The 18,983-nt window shown below is 34.8% G+C and overlaps 1 protein-coding gene across 15 annotated transcripts in view; it reads left to right on the top strand.

The window, feature by feature from the left end:
- DOCK7 (dedicator of cytokinesis 7) overlaps positions 1 to 18,983 on the top strand; it is a 217,203-nt gene that overhangs the window by 65,601 nt on the left and 132,619 nt on the right. For all 15 annotated transcript variants that reach the window (XR_014299821.1, XM_082687791.1, XM_082687787.1 and 12 more), the window contains exons 12-14: positions 2,746 to 2,888; positions 6,892 to 6,985; positions 7,659 to 7,821. Coding sequence is in view for 14 of the 15 variants with exons in the window: in XM_082687791.1 (XP_082543917.1) it covers positions 2,746 to 2,888; positions 6,892 to 6,985; positions 7,659 to 7,821 (400 nt within the window). In the remaining variant the exon portion in view is untranslated. The remainder of the gene's footprint in view (positions 1 to 2,745; positions 2,889 to 6,891; positions 6,986 to 7,658; positions 7,822 to 18,983) is intronic.

Below are 18,983 nucleotides of genomic sequence, written 5' to 3'. Positions count from 1 at the left end.
TAACTAGAACCTCCTATACAATATTAAAGTGGGAAAAGTGGATATCCTCTTCTTGTTCCTGACCTTGGGGGGGAATGCATTCAGTCTTTTATTATCAAGTATGATATTTGCTGTAGGTTTTTTATAGATATAATTCAGTAGATTGGCAAAATTCTGTTCTATGCCTGACTTTTTGAGTGTTTTTTATCATGAAAGAATGTTGGATTTTGTTAAATGCTTTTTCTGCCTTTGGGTTGACTTGTATGGTTTTTGTCTTCTATTCTTTAAGTAGGGTGTATTGCATTATTTGATTTTGCAAGTTTTTTGTAGATGTTAGAATATGTTTCTCAATATTTTGTTTAATATTTTTCTTCTATATTTATAAGGGATATTGGCCTGCAGTTTTTCTTTCTTATGACATCTCTGTCTGGTTTTGGTGTTAAAGTAACACTGTCTTCACAGAATGTGTTGTGAATTATTGCTTTGGTTTTTGGAGGGTTTTGTGAAGGATTGGTATTTGGTTTTTGAAAAATTGGAAGAATTCACTAGTGAAGCCATCTTGGCTCTGCCTTATTTTGGTAAATTTTTTCTGAACTAATTAGATCTTTTTATATTTTCTGTTTCACCTTTAATCAGTTTCAGTACTGTATTTCTTTCTAGAAGTTGGTTCATGTTGTGTAAGTTATCTTACTGTTGACCTACAGTTACTCATAATATTGTAATATAATCCCTTTTCTCTCTAAGAGCTGTAATGATGTCTCCTCATTCATTCCTGATTTTAGTAATGTGAGCCTTTCCTATTTTTTAAATTATCCATTTAGCTAACGTTTTTAAAATTTTCTTTTAGAAGATCCAGTTTTTTGTTTCACTGATGTGTTTCTAGTTTATATTTCATTTATTGCCATTCAGCTGTTGTCATTTTCTTTTTTAGGATCTTATTTTTTTTTTATTCAACAGAGAGAGGGTGAGAGAGCACAAGCAGGGGAGGGGCAGAGGGGGAAGCAGACTCTCCACGGAGCAGGGAACCTGATTGATCCTAGGACCCTACATCATGACGTGAGCCGAAGGCAGATGCTTAACTGACTGAGCCACCCAGGCGTCCCTCAGCTGTTTTTTTTTGTTTGTTTGTTTTGTTTTTGAGTCCTTTCTCCTGCTTGCTTTGGTCTTAGTTTTTCTTTTTTCTTGTTTCTTAAAATGTAGGGTTAAATTACTGATTTGAGAGCTTTCTTCTTCTTTTTTAAAATATAGACATTTATAGATACAAATTTTCCTCTGAGCAGTTTCAGTGATATCCCATATGTCTTGGGATATTGTGTTTTCATTTTCATACATCTTAACTATTTCCTGATTTCCCTTGTTACTTCCTCTTTGACTCATTGGTTATTTGAGAGTTTGCGGTAACTTCTACATTTTATGAATTTCCCAGATTTTCTTCTGTTACTAATTTATAGTTTGCTTTCACTGTTTTTGGAGAACATATTTTGTGTAATTTCAGACCTTTTGAATTTATTGTATTTTGTCTTATGGCTTAGTCTGCCTTGGAGAATGTCCTGTGTGCACTTGAGAAGGGCATGTATTCTGCTTTTCCTTGCTGATATGTTGTATAGATGTCTGTAATGTCTAGTTTGTTTAAAGTCTTCTGTTTCCTTGTTGATCTGCAACATAGCTGTTCATTTGTTTTGTTTTTTTAAAATTTTAATTTTTTATAAACATATAATATATTTTTATCCCCAGGGGTACAGGTCTGTGAATCGCCAGGTTTACACACTTCACAGCACTCACCAAAGCACATACCCTCCCCAATGTCCATAACCCCACCCCCCTTCTCCCAACCCCCCTCCCCCCAGCAACCCTCAGTTTGTTTTGTGAGATTAAGAGTCACTTATGGTTTGTCTCCCTCCCAATCCCATCTTGTTTCATTTTGTTCATTTGGTTTTGAATAATGGTGTTTTATGCAAGGACTTGGAATTAAAATTCTGTTTTGAATTCAAATTCAAGTTACGGACTATTACATGGTTACTAAAATTTTTATTGTGTGAATATTTCCCAGCAAATACATGGTTCCTCTGTAGCTGCTCATCATAGCTCATCTTTGGTTATATACATAATTATAGCATAGTAGAGACTTTTTTTTTTACACTAGAGAAATTTTAAAAAGAGAACCAGAAGATTTAGGTATAGTGCTTTCTTATTGATCTCTCCAGAAGTGCTTTTTTTTTTTTTTTTTTTTTTTTTAAAGCTCTATTTATTTGTTTGAGAGAAGGAGAGTGAGCACAGGGGAGAGGGAGAGACAGTCTTAAGCAGACTCTGCACTGAGTGTGGAACCTGTCTCAGGGCTCAGTGTCAAAAATCTGAGATCATGACCTGAACCAAAACCAAGAGTCAGATGTTTAGCTGACTGTGCCACCCACTCACCAGAAGTGAAGCTCCTGCTATAATCAATATGCTGAATTTTCAACTTTAATGACTTTTCCCCCTGTGTTTGGAAAGCTGCTTTAAAACAAGTTTTAAGGGGCGCCTGGGTGGCTCAGTGGGTTAAAGCCTCTGCCTTCAGCTCAGGTCATGATCCCAGGGTCCTGGGATCAAGCCCCACATCGGGCTCTCTGCTCAGCAGGGAGCCTGCTTCCTCCTCTCTCTGACTGCCTCTCTGCCTACTTGTAATCTCTGTCTGTCAAATAAATAAATAAAATATTAAAAAATAAATAAATAAAACAAGTTTTAAGTATTATGAAAATGAATATCATGCTTTTTTTCCCCCCTCGGTAGAACGAAAAGGGTCTTGGTCAGAGAGGAGGAATTCTAGTATTGTTGGCAGACGATCACTCGAAAGGACAACAAGTGGAGATGACGCTTGTAACCTGACCAGCTTTCGACCTGCTACTCTCACAGTGACAAATTTTTTTAAGCAGGTATTATTCTGTCATGTAGGAATTCTAGGGGGCTATTTGTTTGTGAAATTTTTTTATTTTCAGAAAAATTGTAATTGTACATGTACATGCAGTGTTTGTGATTTTGAGAAATTTAAAAAAACTTTTAAGAATAAGAAGTATTAGAATAAAATAATCTTATGCCTGTTGTATAATTATATTTATTTAACTGTTATAGTAATAATGCATCAAAATCTATCCTCCACATTTATATCCTGTTTCTCAATTGTAATATTTTAACTTTTAAACATTTATGGTATATGAATTTTTTCAGTCAGTGATTGTGTGGTTGTATCTCTCTTCCCTATCCAGGTTTTTTTGGGTTGAATTTACCACATCAATGCTGTATGGAATAGGACTTTCAGGCCTTTGTAATGCATTTTTGTGCTAAAATATAATCAACATTTTTAATTTTAATTTTTATTTTTTAAAAGATTTTATTTATTTATTTGACAGCCAGAGATCACAAGTAGGCAGAGAAGAAGGCAGAGAGAGGGAGGAAACAGGCTCCCTGCTGAGCAGAGAGCCCAATGCGGGGCTCAATCCCAGGACCCTGAGATCATGACCTGAGCCGAAGGCAGAGGCCTAACCCTCTGAGCCACCCAGGCGCTTCTAATCAACATTATCTTTATAGGTGCATTTATAGGTCCAAAAGTTCTTGATCAAGTATTTTATTCTTTTCAAATATGTTCTCTGTACTTCAAATCATGAATCAAATCAGGAGTTTTCAAATGCTGGTCATGATTCATTAACAGTAATGCAAATGTAATAGATAATACTCAGGTTAAAAAAAAACAAACACAGTAGAATAGAAAAATAATAGTGCATTGCACATAGCGAGGTTAAATGTTCCTTCAGTGAGATTTTTTCTCCCTAATTTTTGCATGAGTACATGCACGTGTGCATTTCCACATTAGGTTTTGATACAAAATGAATTGGAATCATGTGTATGTTTTGGAACAGAAGAAGGGGAAGTGCTAAATATTGTTCAAGAATTCCTTCTTTTGAGGAAATCCTGGCCTACTGACATCTTATAACTTGAAAGAGTAAAGTAGCTTAGAATTATCTAAAGTGGTAAGGGTCTTTTTATTATGGGCAATAGAACAAGAAAGAGTCTAGAAAAGGCCACAGTGTTATTTGGATGAAGTGATACGCCAAATAAAGCTACAGGAACTGGGCAGTAGATTTACGTGATACAGTGACTCAGCCTTGCAGCTATGACATTTTTCTCTCTTTCTACTTCTTCAAGCACTATATCACTTCTGCACTATTTCCCAGTTCTTTTTTCATTTCTTCAGCCTACTTTATTATTGAACTGGTATTGTAACCTTAAATCAACAAGTCATCCATCCACCCACCTACCTATTGATCCAACAAATAGTTTCTGAGTGTTCAGCATGTACTGAGTATCAGTACACCCACCTACCTATTTATCCAGCAAATATTTTTTGAGCATTCACCACGTACTGGATACTATGTTGGAGACTGGTAGCTGGAAGCTAGCACAAAGTGATTGTGAAAACTTTGAATGAATGATGATTGGAAACATCAATAATAGAAAACGTTTATTTGTTTATTTTAATGAAAAGCATTTATACTTTGTATAGTGTATTTTTAAAAATTATTAGCGTGTATAATTTTTAAAAGTATTTTTAAATAGCTAGGGTACTATGCACCAGCCAAATGCAAACTAAGTAAAAAGCAGAGATTATAACTTTAATATAGTAGAATTCAAGGTACAAGTTTCTCCTAAATGGGATACGGAAGGTAGTTCTTTTTTTAAGTTGATGAGAGATTACTAACCATGATTGCGATGTAATAATCAGCAGTGCTTATGTACAGATTTGAAATTGTCAAGTCAGATTTATTAAAAGTACATGGAGATAGAAGAACAAAATTAAACCCACCCATGAGTTTTAAGAAGTGTATTTGTTGACAGGTATATAAGTTGGCATATACAGTGGTGAATACACAGTGTAGAAGTAGGGGGTGTCAGCTAGGCTCATTCACATTCAGAGACTGACTTTGATTATTTGATCTAGACTGACTTCTCTTGTGTCTTCCATGTCTCTCTTCTATTCTCATCCTCTAGCAGGCTGGCTTGGTCATTTTCTCATCCTAGTGGCAGGAGTTCAACAGAAGGGCCAAACTCAGTTGTGCAAATGTTTATCAGGTCTCTGCATCACATTTGCTTATTGGCCAAGTCACAGGGCCAAGCCCCGGGGGTGGGAATTATGTCTCACCCAACAAAAAGCATACAGGGAGTAGAGAGTGGAGGCCAATAATAGAATCAATTTAACAGGTTAAGTAGACAGAAATAATTAAGTAGAGATAATCTGAATGTACTGTCAGTTAAGACCATTTAAAGATCTGACAGAAGGAGAGTGTATATTGTTTTAGCAGCTGATGGAACATTTTCAATAATTAGACCACAGGAAAAAATCTTCATAAAATGAAATTCTCTAATCATGACCTAATAAAACTCAAAACTGTTTATCAAAGTATTAACAAAAATCTTGGATCACTTGGAAATTAAAAATCACATTTCTAAGTAGTGGGATAAAAGAGATCAATTCTTTACTCCGTTTAGAATATAATAGTGAACAAATGGGATATGGCTCAAGATGAGCTCACAGTAGTAATGTTAAATATGTTCATTAACATACAAAATAAGAAATATATGAACAGTGCTTAAAAACAGTAAGATATCAAGTGCAGGAGGTTTGGATTAATAAAATCCAAATATTGACTCTTTTTTTTTTTTTTAAGATTTTATTTATTTATTTGACAGAGTAGACAAGTAGGCAGAGAGATAGGCAGAAAGAGAGGGGGAAGCAGGCTCCCCGCTGAGCAGAGAGCCTGATGCGGGGCTCGATCCCAGGACCCTGAGATCATGACCTGAGCCGAACGCAGAGGCTTTAAACCACTGAGCCACCCAGATGCCCCCAGAGATTGATTCTTGAATAAAAGAGCAAAATTCTTTTGTAAGAAAAAATATTGAATTGAAAATTTTGTATTAATTAGGTGTGCTTTGGTTTTTTTGTTTGTTTGCTTGTCTTTTTTCCCATTGATTGAGATTGTGTCACAGTTTTCTTTCTGGTCTTAGTAGCAGGATAATTATTCTTTTCCTTTAGAGTAGTTTCTTAAACGTATAAACAAACAAAAGCAGAATCAGACATGTAAATACAGAGAACAAACTGATGGTTGCCAGAGGAGTGAGTGAAAGGTTGGGGGATGGGCAAAATGGGTGAAGGGGAGTGGGAGAAACAGGCTTCCAGTTACAGAATGAATGGAGTCATGGGACTAAAAGGCACAATGTAACGAGTGCGGTCAATTATATTTTAATGGTGTTATATAGTAGTAAATGATAGCTACAGTTGTGAGTGTAGCATAGTGTATAAACGCCTTGAATCACTGTGTGGTACATCTGAAACTCACCTAACATTAGTGTTAACTATACTCAAACGAAAAAAATTTTTAAAAATTACTTGCAATCAGAAAAAAAGTTTAGTTTTTATTGTTTCTTATTCTTTTCTTTTTCAAATTTAGATAATGCTGTATATTCTGCATTTGAGAAATTTGGTGATATAAAATTGAAAAGACAAAAACTCAAATATAAAAAATTTTTAAGACTGTCATATATATGTTTCTTTTATGTCTATTATTTTTCTTTTTTCCTTTTCCTCTACCTCTAACTTGTATTGATTTTCAGCATTTTAGAGTGTTCTATAATACCTTCTAACATGAATAATGGGCTATAAGTAAATATAAAAAATTAAAATGTAGAAAATAGTATAACTCAATAAAATCGAAAGCATAAAAAGAAGAAAACAAATTAGCAGGGTAATTGTTTTTAATCATAATTATATTAATAATCTTACTTTTCTTTCTGGCTAACCTGACAGAAGAGGGTAGGAATATTAATAGGCAATATATATTTATTTTTAATCTACTGCATTTGTTTTATGGAATACTTTTTCCTCAGGAAGGAGACCGCCTAAGTGATGAAGATTTGTACAAATTTCTTGCTGATATGAGAAGGCCATCTTCTGTTTTACGGCGACTAAGACCTATTACAGGTATTTTAAATTTTTGATTAAACATTATTACAGCCCTTATCATCACTAATATGTCATATTGTTGGTAATTATGTACTTCTTTTTTCACTTCTCTAACCCATATGTTTTTCTTAGCTCAATGCCTGTCAGTCTTCTTTATCTCATTATTCTCTTCTTTTGTTCTTAATAGTTTATACGCAAGATTCAGTACTTTTGATAATTTGAGTACTGCAATGAGAATGATGAATAATTTCATGGCTTAAAATTACTTTTTAGAGGAAAGAGAATGTATGTAGAATGGTAAATATTCAGAAACAAATTCATATTATAATCAGAACAAACCATTCCAGAGTAAAACTGTTTTGTTTGTTGTTCCAGAGTAAAAAAGTTTAAATTAAATCACTTAACTTTCAGAATGTTGGCTGAGTCTATGCTAGATCCCTCTTTCTGTTTTTTTTTCTTTTGCTTCTTTTTCTCATTCATTCATTATAGGCATTTATTATTTTACATGTACTTATTTCTGTATCAGTAATTTGTAAGTTTGAGACTTAGTAAAATGAAATAATTTAGAGGTCTGAGATGATTGTAATTTCTAGACTTCTTGCAAAAATAGGGTCTAAATCCTTCCAGGAACATTTTTACATGAAGTTTTTCTTACATTTACATTGTTCTTACAATATGTTTTTATATGCAGCTCAGCTGAAGATAGACATTTCTCCTGCACCTGAAAATCCCCATTATTGCCTAACTCCAGAGCTGCTTCAAGTGAAGCTTTACCCAGACAGTAGGGTTAGACCTACCAGAGAAATTTTGGAGTTTCCTGCCAGGGATGTCTATGTTCCAAACACTACTTACAGGTAACACATTTTAATTTTGGAGATTTCTGAAATTAGATGCTATATATTCTATCGTTAAAGTAGAACCAGAATGAAACTCTCCAAAAATCCTTTGTAGCTTTGTTATGTAATCCATTTCTTAGTCTATGGTTTTATTAAGAGTCGTCATATATTAAACTTACACCGTGTGCCAGGTCAAAGGTCTAATGTTTATTACCTTACATACATTCTTTTACTTAATTCTCATGGCTTGAGGTAGGTATTACCTTCATTTTAGAAGTGAGTAAAGGGATGGCGAGATCAAGTATACTTCCCTGTGGTGGAGCTAACCCTGGAATTGTGGGCTGTGAGATTAAAACATTTGAACTCCCAGTTACTGTATTTCCTCAGATGTTATTAGCAGAGTTTAGCGTTCCACAGAACCAAAATTATGTGGCTGCACTGTGGCCCAACAACTAATCAACAGTATTTACTGATCCTCTACTCCGAATACTTGACATGAGGCTGTTGGATAGGCTTTCTAGGCTGACCACTCCATAACTCTAAGGGTTCGTTTATTTATACTCCTTATGAATGAAGCCCCTTTGTTTGTGAATGCCTAGTCTGTGACTTGATATTGGGATAGCCAGTGGGGCAGCTCAGACGTAAGACTCCAGCCCAGCCTTCCCAGCCTAGCACATTTTACCACCAAGTTACCTGGTTTCTGAGGCCAGAATTTTGGAATCAAAGTGATTTCTCTCCTTTTCCTACTCCACATTTACTCCTCACACAAGTTTTACAGGCTATGCTTTCAAAATGTATCCCAAATCCCATAGTTCTTACTTTGTCCAAAGATTTTGTTTACATATTTGAGAGAAAGCATGTGCGCTGCTTGCACGTGCATGCCAATGGGGTAGAGGCAAAGGGAGAGGACAAGAAGCAGACTCCTCACTGAGCACAGAGCCCCACATAGGGCTCCATGCAGGGCTCGATGCAGTGCTCAACTAGGCAGAACTCAATTCCAGGCCCCTGAGATCATGACCTGAGCTGAAATCAGATGCTTAACCAGCTGAGGTTAGGCACCCCAGGCACTGCTTACCTTCTCAACTTTTTTATTTTTTCAAGATTTTATCTATTTCACAGAGAGAGCATGAGAAAGGGAACACGAGCAGGGGGAGAGGGAGAGGGAGAAGCAGGCTTCTTGTTCAACAGGGAGCCCAATGCAGGGCTTGATCCCAGGACTCTGGGATCATGATCTGAGCTGAAGGCAGACACTTAATCACTGAGCCACCCAGGCACCCCCCTTTCTCCACTTATAAAACTCTCGGCAAGTCACTATCCAGATTAGCACTGTCAAATAGAAATATAATGGGAACTACATTTGGGATTTAAAATTTTATAGTTCCCGCATTAAAAAAATAAAAAGAAACAAGTGAAATTAATTTTAAATTATTTAACCTAATACACCTAAAATATTATCATTTCAACGTGTACTAAATGTGAAAAACTGTTGAGATATTTTACTTTTTTTCTTTCCTACAAAATGTCTTCAAAATCAGGTGTGTGTTTTACTTTTAAATCCCATCTCATTGTCAGATGAGCCACATTTCAAATGCTCAGTTGCTGCGTGGGGCTAGATGTTAGCCTATGGGACAGCTTCTGATCTCACATTTTTCTGTACCTTTCTGATTTGATCATCTTCCTTTAACCCCTCCAAAATCAATTCTCAGCATTATCACTAGAGAGATGATTTAAAATTTTTTTTTTAAAGATTTTATTTATTTGTCAGAGAGAGAGAGCGAGCGAGAGCGAGCACAGGCAGACAGAGTGGCAGGCAGAGTCAGAGGGAGAAGCAGGCTCTCTGCAGAGCAAGGAGCCCGATGTGGGACTGGATCCCATGACTCTGGGATGATGACCTGAGCTGAAGGCAGGTACTTAACCAACTGAGCCACCCAGGCGTCCCTAGAGAGATTATTTAAATGTTCTCAATCAGATCATTCATTCCTCCACCTAAAATCTCTGGTGACTTCCATCATAAGCAGAAAAAAAATGTTTTTTTTAAATAACAGTCTATAAGACGCTATATGCTCTGGCCCCTGCCTGTATCTTCATATCCTACTCCGCTCATTTCACTTTAGCCTCAGTGGCCTTTTTACTCATCCTTGAACAAACAAAATTTCGTTCTCCCTAAGGCTTTTCCATTTGTTCTTCTCTTTGCCTGACATGTTTTCCCCTAGATCTTCATGTGGTTTGGTTCATCATTCAGCCATATGTCTGCTTAAAGGTCATTGCCTCGTGAGGCTTCCTCTCATTACCCTCATTAAAAAGATCCACTTCTCTCTAATTCTTCATCATCATTACTTAGCATCATATTATATAGTTCATCATTGTCTAGCATCACATTATGTAGTTATATCATGGGGTTTTTTGGGTCTTTTTTATTAAAATGTAATGACTGTAAAGGGCAGGGACATGTTTGTTTCCGTTATCACTATATTTCCAGCATCTAGAAGAGGATGCTGCACACAACAAACATTTCTTCATTGAGTTCAGAAATATCAATGGTATGAGAGTGGAATTTAGAGTCATAGAGTTAGGAGTGTGATTTCTGACTCCACTATGCACTGTTTGGCGACTTAGGACAAGTTACTTCATATATTGCCCACTCAGTTTTCTTATTAATAAAATGTGAGGTCATAATTATACCTGCCTCCTCTTGTGAGGGTACAGAGTACAAAACACTGCATGTAATTGGCAGTTAGTGTAAGTAAAGTTCTAGAAGTTAGGCTAAGGAAAATATATATTGCTTTTGAAAGAAATAAGATATTATGAAATTATTCTTCTATAAATTATATATTTAAGTACTTAAAAGCACATGGAATAAAGAAGTGATTATATAATCCAAAATTTGTATGAAACCATTTTGAGGTTATCAGCTATACATCTTATCTAGTACAGGAATCTCATCCAGAGCAACCCTAACTTGTGTTTATCTGTCTTACCTCTGCTGGGATTGTTTCAGAGATAAAGAAAATAAAAACCAGGGACTTCGAGTGGTCTTTTCTTTCATTTTCCTACTTATTTTTGTTATTTACATACTTCTATTTTTAAAAAGAATTGTACGAATATACTTAAAGTTCGTGTAAGTACTGTAGGCTTAAAATTAAAAATGGAAGTTCTTCCTCTTACTCCTACCAGCCTTTCCCTACCTTGATGTCTAATTTTCAGTGTCAATCACTGGTACCTCTTTTGCTCCTTCTTTTAGTATTTTATTCCTTGTTTCCTGAATAACATATTCATGCTACTATTTCTTGATTCTTGTTTAATTTTAAACATCTCTTTACTGTTATAGAAGACAAAGATTTAACTCTTATATCTTCCTTCCTAAAAATACATGTCCTTGCATAAATCCAGAAAAAAATACATATACTTGTCATCTCTTCCATACGTAGTTATAATTCCATTTTTTCATTAAATCAGTGTTGATTTTTTTTTACATGTTTGTGATTCGTATGTAACTGTTTTTGCAGTGGAGCCCTGTAGATTACTATGATTTTATTCCTGCTGTTTTTGATTTATATAGATTTTTATTTTCCTGAAATAGTTAACATTATTTAGTTTCCCTACTTTTCTATGTGTTAATTCTCTAAAGCTTTTAAAATTCTCTAAAGCTTCTTGCAGTACAATAAAATATAGCAGATAATCATTTCCTGACTCGTGGCTTCTTCAGTTCCCCTTGAAACTAGATTGTCAGTGTGTCCCAGGGAGTTTCCGAGGCTTGCTAGGCCTACTGTACAGTTGTCATCTTGGAGCCTGTTTACCATGATCCTGGAAGTTCTCTTTGCATTTCTTTTGCCATGAAGTCCCTATTTCCTGTATAGTTTTCTTTTTTGTTTTACTCATTTTATGGACAACCTTCAGTGTCTTCTTGACGTAGGGAGTAAATTTTCTGAGACTTTTGCATCTGAAAATGTGTTTATTTTACCTTTACTCCAGAATTTCTGATTTTGCTGGATACAATATTCTAAGTTGTAAATTATTTTCTGTCAGGATTTTGAAAACATGACACAACTGTCTTCTGGCTTTAACTGATATTTTTGAGTGGTCTAATACTTTTTTTTTTTTTTTTTAGAAGATTTTATTGATTAGAGAGAAAGAGGGTGTGAGCATAAGCGGGGAGGCAGAGGGGCAGAGAGGGAGAAGCAGACTGAGCAGGGAGCCCAATGCGAGGAGGTGGTGGGGAGGGAGGCTCAATCCCTGGACCCTGAGATTATGATCTGAGCTGAAGTCCTTAATGGACCGAGCCATCCAGGCACCTCAGGTGGCCCAATGTACTTCTCATTGCTAATCCTTTGTTGGTATCATTTGCTTTGAAGGCTTTTTTGAGTTGTTTTTTTGTTTATTTTGTTTATTTTTTTTAACCCCTGGTGTCCTGAACTTGCCTGTGATGTGCTGATATGATAACATTAATTTAATGCTCTATAGCATTTAATTTAAATTGTTTTCATTTAAATTAATTTATTCAGTCTCAGAAGACTCTTATAAATTATGTAATTCTGGCAGAATTATTATTTTTTATTTATTATAAATAAATAAGAGATAAACTTATCTGGACTTGAACCCAGGTCTTATTTTATTTCTGTGTTCTTCATCCTTTGGGATGATAGTACATCCAGTGTTTATAGTTATTGACAATATGAATAAAATTGAAGTTTCTTATTGCTAGATAATTGAATGCTACATTTTTATTAAAGCAGGCAGAACACCTTTATTTACCTTATTATTTGCCTCAAAATATACCTCATTATGTATCCTTGTCTAATAATTTTTTTAATGCCTTATAACTGAGCTAAGTATATGAGGGTCTGAAATAGAAGATCTAGACATGCTTCAGGAGTTGAATGGGAGTTGGGTAGAGAGCTTATCTAAAGTGAGAGGACACCTTACTGAATGAGGTAGCCTATTGTTTTCTCTCAAGTATGTATCCGATTTTAATCCAGTTTTTTCTGTGGGGAAGAAGGAAGAATTAACACACCAAAAGATTTAAATGAATTTTATAAATTATAAGTTAGTATGTTTTTGCTGGGTATGAGTTTACGGAAAGTGAATAAACATATTAGCTGTTTATGGTAACTTGTTTATTTGTGTAAGATTTTGGTTTTTATGATTGAATGTTTTACCATTTGAAGTGTTTAGCATCAGTAAGGATAATTGATTGTCTGAAAATCATAATTATTTTCTATTTTGGCAGTAAACTTTTCAGGTGTAAGAATGAATTCATAGCTAATTAGCTTGAGAATGATCTGGAGAAATCTGTTAACGTATATCAGTACCTTTAGCTTGGACTGTATCTAAGTACTGTGTTAATTAAAGAGTCGATACTTACCCCAAGCATTATTAGTGAAAATAACATTATAGGCAAAAAATGATTCATTAAATATGTAAAGAAGAACTGTTCTCTCATGACTGAGCAGTTTATTCCCAGAGAATAGCAGAACCAGCTAAACGCATCAGTAAGACCAGGTTTATTCCTATTAAACGTTAATTGAAAACAAACACTGCTTTAGGTTCTAATGTTTTTTATCAAAATAAGTTGGTTTCAGGCTAGAATTTTATATAATCTGTTTTCATCTTATTTACTGCCTTTAAGGATCTCATGTAAAATGTTTTAACTCATTAAAAAACATTGATAAATTGTAACGTAGGATGTCAAGTTTCTTAGGATTGCTAAGTTTCTTAAGGTACAGAAAGGATCAGAATGCTCTGTTAGTAATAGGTGAAAACTGTTGAGGTAAGAAGGCACATTGTTTAAGAAAGAGATTAATAATTTTCTACTGTAAGGGTGTCTTTAAAGACGTAAAGAGAAGTACATGAGACTATAGAAGTAGGTTATGGTTTCTATATTCCATTGGTATTTTTCCTGTTGATACTTGTTGGCCAAAAGAGTTTCTTTCATTTTAAAAAAGAATGATTATAAAGTTGATTGTATGCTTTTGAAAAAAAAATCTGAGTTATGAAAAGAAAGAATAGTTTCTATATTACGTGAAATGGTATCACTCTATGCATATTTTCTGAAAAATTGGGAAATGGAACCAAATTTTGCAGCCACATTTAATTTTAGAATCATCTAATACTGGAGATCAACTGATTTTCCTTCTTTTTACATAGGGATAATAAAAATTCCTGTATCTTAGAAATTTGTGAGGATTAAATAGATAATACATATAAAGCTTTTTTTTTTTTTAAGATTTTATTTATTTATTTGACAGAGATCACAAATAGACAGAGAGGCAGGCAAAGAGAGAGGGAGGAAGTAGGCTCCCTGCTGAGCAGAGAACCTGATGCGGGGCTCAATCCCAGGACCCTGGAATCATGACCTGAGCTGAAGCCAGAGGCTTTAACCCACTGAGCCACTCCAGTGCCCCTACATTAAAGCTTTTTGCAAAGTGCCTGACATATATTAAATGCTCAGTAAAAGCTTTATTAGATTACATTCATCCAAGCCTTACATAACTTGGGAGAGAATAGTTTGAAAGCATAGGGTTTCTGAGTTTTGGGGGTATAATTAGATAAAATTATTTTTAAAGGGGAGGTTATCAAAGTTATCAATAGTTAGTAGTAGCTTGCTTTGTATTATTACTTGAAGCTTCAGTGCCATGTGACCTGAACGTTAAGTCATATAGGTTGCTTATTTTACTTAATACTGTTAAAAAATTTTAGTCTCATGGATAGTTAATATTTTAGGAATTTATAGTTTGTGGGGAAAAAAAAAACCAAGCAGGCCCCTTTACCATATCTAGAAAATCTCACATAGAAATAATTCTAGAATCACAAAAGGAAGATGTATGAAAGCTAGAAATCAGCTAACATACAGATACCGTAAAATATTTTGCATAAGTTTCCATATATACTTGCTGACTGAATTGTTGCTGGATCACAGTAGTATTTTTCTTGCTCAGTTTGAATTCTTTTTAACCTTTTAAGGAATGTTTTGTGGTAAGCCTTTATTTCAGGTTATATACACTAGTGTTCATTATACAAATCTGTATGTGTACATTGTCCCAGTAAATAATGTTAAAAAAAAAAAAGATAAAGTTGACACTAGGACTCCTTGTAGTTTCAGTACCATCATTGTCTCACTAACTGTGTGTAGCAGCCTGCGTAGAACCAGTATGATTACCTAACATACCAGAGGGCTCACATTTGTAACTGAAAAAACTATTTTTAAGCATTTTTAATGTGAGTTTTAAGAAAATATTTGCACATCATAGCTATTTTTAGTTTAAAACTTGAGTGTATTTTAGAGAGTCTTATGGAGTAAAAAAAGATTTTAAAAAATACTGTCTGTATAGAGGGAGAATGAATGATGTGACTGAAACAAACATTTGACTGAGGTGAGAAAACAGGTTAAAAAGAACTATAGTCTCAAAATCACCGATTTCCTATTACTTAATACTTTGGCCTCCAGTATTTATGGTTATTATTAGACAATGTAGAAAAAGCTGTTTTAAAGGGTATGTATATAAAAAATACATATGTTTAATTTGTAATTTTTTAATATATATATATATTTATTTATTTTTAAAGATTTTATTTATTTATTTGACACAGAGAGATCACAAGTAGACAGAGAGGCAGGCAGAGAGAGAAAGGGAGGCCAGGCTCCCTGCCAAGCGGAGAGCCCGATGCGGGACTTGATCCCAGGACCCTGAGATCATGACCTGAGTTGAAGGCAGAGGCTTAACCCACTGAGCCACCCAGGCGCCCTTATTTATTATTTTTAAAAAGATTTTATTTATTTAACAGAGAGAGTATACACAAGTAGGAGGAGTAGCAGCCAGGCAGAGGGAGAAGCAGGCTCCCCACTGAGCAGGGAAGCCCAACACAGGGCTCCATCGCAGGACCCTGAGATCATGACTTGAGTTAAGGCAGACTCTTAACTGACTGAACCATCCAGGTGCCCCAGTTTTTTATATTTTTAAAAAATAAGGTTTTAATTAAATTGTTGTGATTTCTCAAAGATATTTAGAAAAATCCGTTATTAAGCTATCCCTAAAATTAGAGATTTTGTATTTATATAAATTCCCCCTACACACATTGATTGTTCACTTATTTTTGTAGAGTGTTAATCCGGGAGAGACCTGGTCTTTTCACACCTCTATGGGGTGAATGAAGACGCATAGATACATGGAAGTTTGCAGCTAATGTCATGCATTTCTTATTGGGCCAAACCAATGAAGATTATTGACATGAAATGCTTGCTTTATCAAGGAAATACTTAGCTATAACAGTATCATAGAAAAAATACTAGTGTAGTTGTTACATTAAGGTAACTGGCTAGGACGCCTCTCTCATGCTCTGTCTCTCAAATAAATAAAATCCTAAACCAAGTAATAACAGTGGGGAAAATTTTTTTTATTGAGTATCTGAAATCATCCACAAGTTAGGTACTGGATTTGTATAATGTTGCTCATGTTCCAAATTTATACTTGACTTCCACTGTTGCATTTGAGTTATAAAGATCAAGGTATAATCTAATTGAGCAAATGCTGTGTGTTCAGTTTTTAAGAGCTACATCACACGTCATGTTATTCTTAGTGAGATTGTGAGAGTTGGCCTCTTTTCCAAAGTTGCCTTAGTTATAATCACCTAGTGAACTTTCATCTTTTTCTTCCAGTTTATAGAAAGAGGGTATCTAGCAAATATTGTGTTACTAAGAATATAAGAATGAATGCAGTGGTTCAGACCTGGTAACAGTGTAAGAAACAAAATGAAGGGGCGTCTGGGTGGCTCAGTGGGTTAAGCATCTGCCTTCAGCTCAGGTCATGATCCTGGGGTCCTGGGATCCAGCCCCACATTGGGCTCCCTGCTCAGTGCGGAGTCTGCTTCTTCCTCTCCCTCTGTCTTCTACCCCCCCCACCCCAGCTTGTTCTGCCTCCGTCTCTCTCTCTCTCAAGTAAATAAATAATAATAATAAATAAATAAATAAGAAACAAATAAAATAAGAAACAAAAGAAAAGATGTCATTCATTTTGATCTGGACCTTGGTTAGCAGTTAGGACTATGCCCCGTATATCTCTTATTAATCCTTAGTGAACTTCTAGGTTTGCTAATCTGAATATAGTCTTAAACTTTTTTATAATAGGAAATTACAAACATATACAATGTAAATAGAACAGTATAATTAACCTCCATTGTCATTCTTTTTTTTCCAAATTTTTATTTAAATTCTAATTAGTTAACATAAACTTTTTTTGTTACATAATCTCTATACCCAGCATGGGTCTTAAACTCACAACCATGAAATCAAGAGCTGCCTGTTCCACTGACTGAGCCAGCCAGACACTCCTCTCTATTGTTTTATCTATTACCAGTTCCCTTTTTTCCTGTAATATTTTAAAACAAAGCCTAGTCATTGTATCATTTCACCTGTCAGTCCTTTAGTATGTTTTTCTGTTAGTGGTTTAATAAGCTTATTACATATACTGATTGAATTTTTTCCCTAAACTTCTGTTTCTGGAAACAGATTGGCCAGTCAAAAGTAAATGTATACTGTTTATATATGACCCATGTAATTCATGATTCTTGAACTAGGTCATATTATGGTAGATCTTGCTTTGGAGTTGGGTTCTTAAAGGTTTTTTGTCATGGTACCCTTGCAGTTTTGTGAATCCTGTGATTCTCTTTTTTGGAATAATTTTTTTTTTAAGATTTTATTTATTTGACAGAGAGAGATCACAAGTAGGCAGAGAGGCAAGCAAAGAGAGAGAGAGAGACCTGAGGAGGAAGCAGGCTCCTTGCCGAGCAGAGATCCCGATGTGGGACTTGGTCCCAGGACCCTGAGATCATGACCTGAACCGAAGGCAGAGGCTTAACCTACTGAGCCACCCAGGTGCCCCTGGAATAATGTTTTTAAATACATAAAATAAAATACATAGGATAACAATGTTATCCTATGTTATGTTGAATTATAATTATCAAGATAGTAAAGTTCTGATGCATGTTTCTTTATTAATGAATTAAAAAATATCTAGCCATGGGTCTAAAAGCTACCATATTTTCTAAGTAGTAATAAGCATGTGAAAAATATTCTGAGATATCTATAATAGCTGTGATACAAAAATGTATATGATTTCTATTAATGATAAATTCTCCTGTATTGCTAATACTGGTATGGTTAGTTTCCTACATTCAGAATTTAAGGAAGTACAAATTTCAGTAAAAATTAAGGAGTATTTTTCTTCCCATTCAAGTTTATGGTCCCCTGCTTTAAAGAGTGTAAGTTTTTGTATTTGTTTTTAGTTTTCTTGGATGTCTCAAGCTGTTGCTGCATACTCTGCTGTTCAGGTTTTGCCCTAGATACATTACCGGGGCTTTTATTCTATCTTAATTGATCCTAGTTTTATTTTAATTACAAAAGCTTTTGAGTTGAGAACTCTGTTTCCTGACATTTTAACGTAGCCACCCATGAGTTTTTAGTTAGGGGCTTGTATTTCAGTGTGAGGAGTATTATCTCAGACCCTGATGGAAGGAGTCAAGTTCCAGGAATGGTAGCAGAATATGAGAGAGCAGTTTTGTTCAACTATCCTGAGAATTAGAGTATTTTCAGTTAGGAAAAATTTGTGCACGTTACTTACTTAAAGCAATGTAGAGTGATAACCAAGATCAAATATTTACAAGTGTATACATTTGTTCAGAATTTTATACTTCATAAAGCCATTCAAATACCCTGTCTTACTTGAAGATTACAACAACCCTATGAAGTAAGTTTGGCAAGATTATCATTGTTCCCATATATGGGATGTGGAGACAGAGGCTTAGTTGCTCATTTGATGTTTAAATAGTTACAGCCTTACCTCTTTAAGGTTGTAGATAATCGCTCTTTTAGATAAACTTAATCATCTTGTTAGATGTATGATCGTTCCCGGGGTTAAACAAATAAATTTAGAAAAACAGTTTTTCTGTTTGAGATGGCATCCTTGATTTTATATTTTCTAAAATGTCATTGAAACTTGATTTTATAAAAGCACACTACGGGAGATTGTTAGGAGATTGTTAGTCGTACTTTCATGACCTTGAACTCAACATTTCACACCAGTTGAGTAATTTTGTCCTAGTTGATTTGCCATGAGAACACTCTGGACTTTGATAAGAGGACCAACCTTTTGGTCATTTTGTTTTTAATTTTTAAAACTACTGTGTTG

Source organism: Mustela nivalis (genome assembly GCF_964662115.1).
Source record: "Mustela nivalis genome assembly, chromosome: 10".
Lineage (NCBI taxonomy): Eukaryota > Metazoa > Chordata > Mammalia > Carnivora > Mustelidae > Mustela > Mustela nivalis.
Note: the sequence above shows the minus strand (reverse complement) of the source record. Positions and strands in the feature narration are given on the sequence as shown.